Genomic DNA, 3166 nt, shown 5'->3' on the forward strand with positions numbered 1-3166 from the left:
GGGGGGTGCTCGGCAAATATCACGCAATTTTTTTTCTAATTGAAACAAAAAAAAATACATTTTGGTCCATTTAATCCAGACTGCTTAAGATTTAATATTAAGCGTAATCGCAGAAAATAAAAAAAAATGACCTCACATAATTTATGGACGACCCTTTATCTGACAGTGATGTCATTGCTATCTGAGCCTCTATCAGCCACTGTTGGGATATACCCTAAATGTTTTAAATATTAACTTAACATGAAAAAGGCTATTTAATTAAAGAAAAAAAAATGTTTATTGTACTGTTTTTTTTTTTATTTCGATGTAAACGAAGTCGGAAGCAACAGCTAGTATTCAATGTATACATTTTTAGATATCGCACCGCGTATCTAGAAGATATGCCGTGGATAGGAACTTTTCAGTATCGTTTCAAAGGTTTCAATAAACAACCTGCGGATCACTATTTAAGATCTTTTTATATGGAAGAATATCATGAAAGTAAAAGATGGTGGAATGTTGGGACTAAAAAATATTGTGTGGGAGACACGCCGCAGTATAAACTTATGCTGAATATCACCGATCAAGTGAGTATTTTTAAAATTTTACTATGGTTTGTCTAAATAATTTAGATTCGTTTGACAATTCATTTCAAATTTAGTAGGGATGGGTTAATCAGTCATGAATCTTATCGATTTTCGATTTTTATTCTTATAGAAGTTGGAATCGATAGATTTTGAATAACCAATTAAATAAAACACTGTTTTCTCAAATTAATAATGACCTTAATAAATAATGAGAGTAAATAAATGTTTATTACTACTACAGCCGTACGTAATCGAATTGGATTTCGCTATTATTTCTGTCATCGTTAAATTCTCTACACTATAATCAATACTAGAATTTTCCTCAGAAGAACATAACTTTAGTTGAGTTCGATAATTATTTAAACCGAATATCGATAGTTCATAATTGTTGGCTGCGTGTCACTACGATACCTGTCTATTAAGTACGGCATTTACTGTCATACAAATTTAATTCGACACTTCATATGCGTCATTTATTAAACTAATCTATCTTATTTAGACAAACTATATTGCATTTCATTCATTACATTCGCTCATATGTCACTTTGATGTACAACAAAGTATCTCATTGGTTATCAAATGTCAAAATTCCATTTATTTTTATTATTTCTGGTACAAATAAGTTTTAATTAATAATGAGGAATATGCATGTATTTTTTCTTTTTTTAAACGAGTCTACTTGTTATAAAATAACCAGAAAAAAAATTGACGCGAAAATATTCAACCATTGAGCTAAAAATAATAAAATAAAATTACGACCATTTTCGAGCGACTAAAATGCGACTGGAGTTGTCATAAGACAATTGACGTCAATCGTCTATTCCATTCATAACATACGCTCAGATGTCACTTCGATGTAAAAAACAACAAAGTTTCTCAAGGTCAAAAAGTCAAAAATCGATTCATTTTTATTATTCCTGGTACAAATAAGTGGTAATTAATAATTCTATTCATTAAATTTTTATTTTAAAGTTGGTTTTGATATCGTGTTTACAGTAAAATACTTCAAGAGTGTATTTCAAATAAACTAACGTAAATGAACTGTGTATTATATCATATTTATGATGCTTTTAATTTATTAAACTTTTCAGTTTCTGAAACTGGACGGTAAGAAGTTTTGTTTCACCTTCATAGCGGACATCACTCACGATGACTTCAACATGATATCTACAGCTGATGAGGATGTGCTGGAATTCCTGCAAGGGTTCCAGCGAGCTGGTCACTTGGAGGACACATTCCTCATGGTGATGGGAGACCACGGACCTAGGTAAACCGCACTCATCACCAGGAGCTAGGAGCCTACCCTAAGTTAATATGACGTGACAAGCCAACTGACTTAAAAATAGCGATTTTTTAATTACATATGCACAGACACAAGTTAATTCCAATTAAAATAGTAGCATTTTAATTAGCTATACACAAAAATAGGTTATCTATACTTCTATACTATTATAATAAAGCGTAAACACACACTTCTTTGTTGCCTAAGATGTCAGCAATTACAGCATGTTTTTGAATAATTCTTTTTTTTTTTAATAAAAAGCTCTACACTTACGTCACGCTTTAGGCTACATATTTTCCCGCCAGTAAACTTAGAGGTTAAATTTTTTGGATAAAAACCCAAATGTGGGAAAGAGACCATAAATTGTTGCCATCATCAAGAAGCAAGATTGCCAAAGTTTGTCATGTCATGTCATTTTGACATTTGCTATTGAGAATTTGACAAATGTAAACAATAAAATAAAATTTTCATAATTTCATGCGGATGAAACTGCACGAGAACAGCTAGTTTTTAATATAAATGGTGAAATTGTGTTACCTGTGCACAGATATAGATTATTTGTTTAAAAAATAAATTAATTGACCAAAAAAACGAGATTTACAAAATATGTTAATTAAATATAGAAAAAAAAAATAGAAAACCCGCATCCGCGTCATTTCAAAATATTCAAATGAACATTTAAGAACACCGACACTTTCTTCGACTGTACTTCCTACCTTTTTTAGATACGCTTACGTCAGAGATACATTCCAAGGGAAATTGGAAGAAAGATTACCTCTAATGGCTATAGTTTTACCGGAATCTCTGAAACGCGAGAGACCGGAGGTTGAGGATGTGCTGCGAAATAATGTTAACGTTCTGTCCACCCCACACGATATACACGCGACTGTCCTGGACGCGCTGCACATGAGACAGCACTGGAATACGTATAAAGTGCCCGGAGCTGATTATACAAGGGGACTCACTTTATTGGAACCGGTAAGTAATATACAAAAACCTGGATTATTCCCAACCGTCTTCTGTCCCTAGATGGGGACCGATGAGAATAGTATCATCCGTCCCACCTTTATCGACGTATGGACGGTTGGAACTGATTTTATCCCTTAAAGGTTCCGGTCTTTGTTCTCATCTGTCCCCACGTGGGGACAGAACGGTGTGACGGTTGGGAATAATTCTATAATCTATGGACTCAAATATCTTTGAAGCCTGTGTGATTTTTATATACCTTTTAAGGGGGATATGTATAAACGAGTTGCTTTTATGTCATTTGTATGTTCTGTTTTTGACCGACTTCCCAAAAGAAGGAGGTATTCAATTC

General features: G+C 33.1%; 1 protein-coding gene across 1 annotated transcript; it reads left to right on the forward strand.

Annotated features, from left to right (window-relative positions):
• The first annotated feature begins 342 nt into the window (after positions 1-342).
• LOC106108179 lies at positions 343-3090 on the forward strand. Its single transcript, XM_013289281.1, has 3 exons — positions 343-566; positions 1658-1833; positions 2574-3090. The coding sequence occupies exons 1-3, from the start codon at positions 381-383 to the stop codon at positions 2875-2877; spliced, it is 666 nt and encodes a 221-aa protein (XP_013144735.1). The 5' UTR covers positions 343-380; the 3' UTR covers positions 2878-3090.
• Positions 3091-3166: the final 76 nt, after the last annotated feature.

Source organism: Papilio polytes, unplaced genomic scaffold (genome assembly GCF_000836215.1).
Source record: "Papilio polytes unplaced genomic scaffold, Ppol_1.0 DF821814.1, whole genome shotgun sequence".
Classification (NCBI taxonomy): domain Eukaryota; kingdom Metazoa; phylum Arthropoda; class Insecta; order Lepidoptera; family Papilionidae; genus Papilio; species Papilio polytes.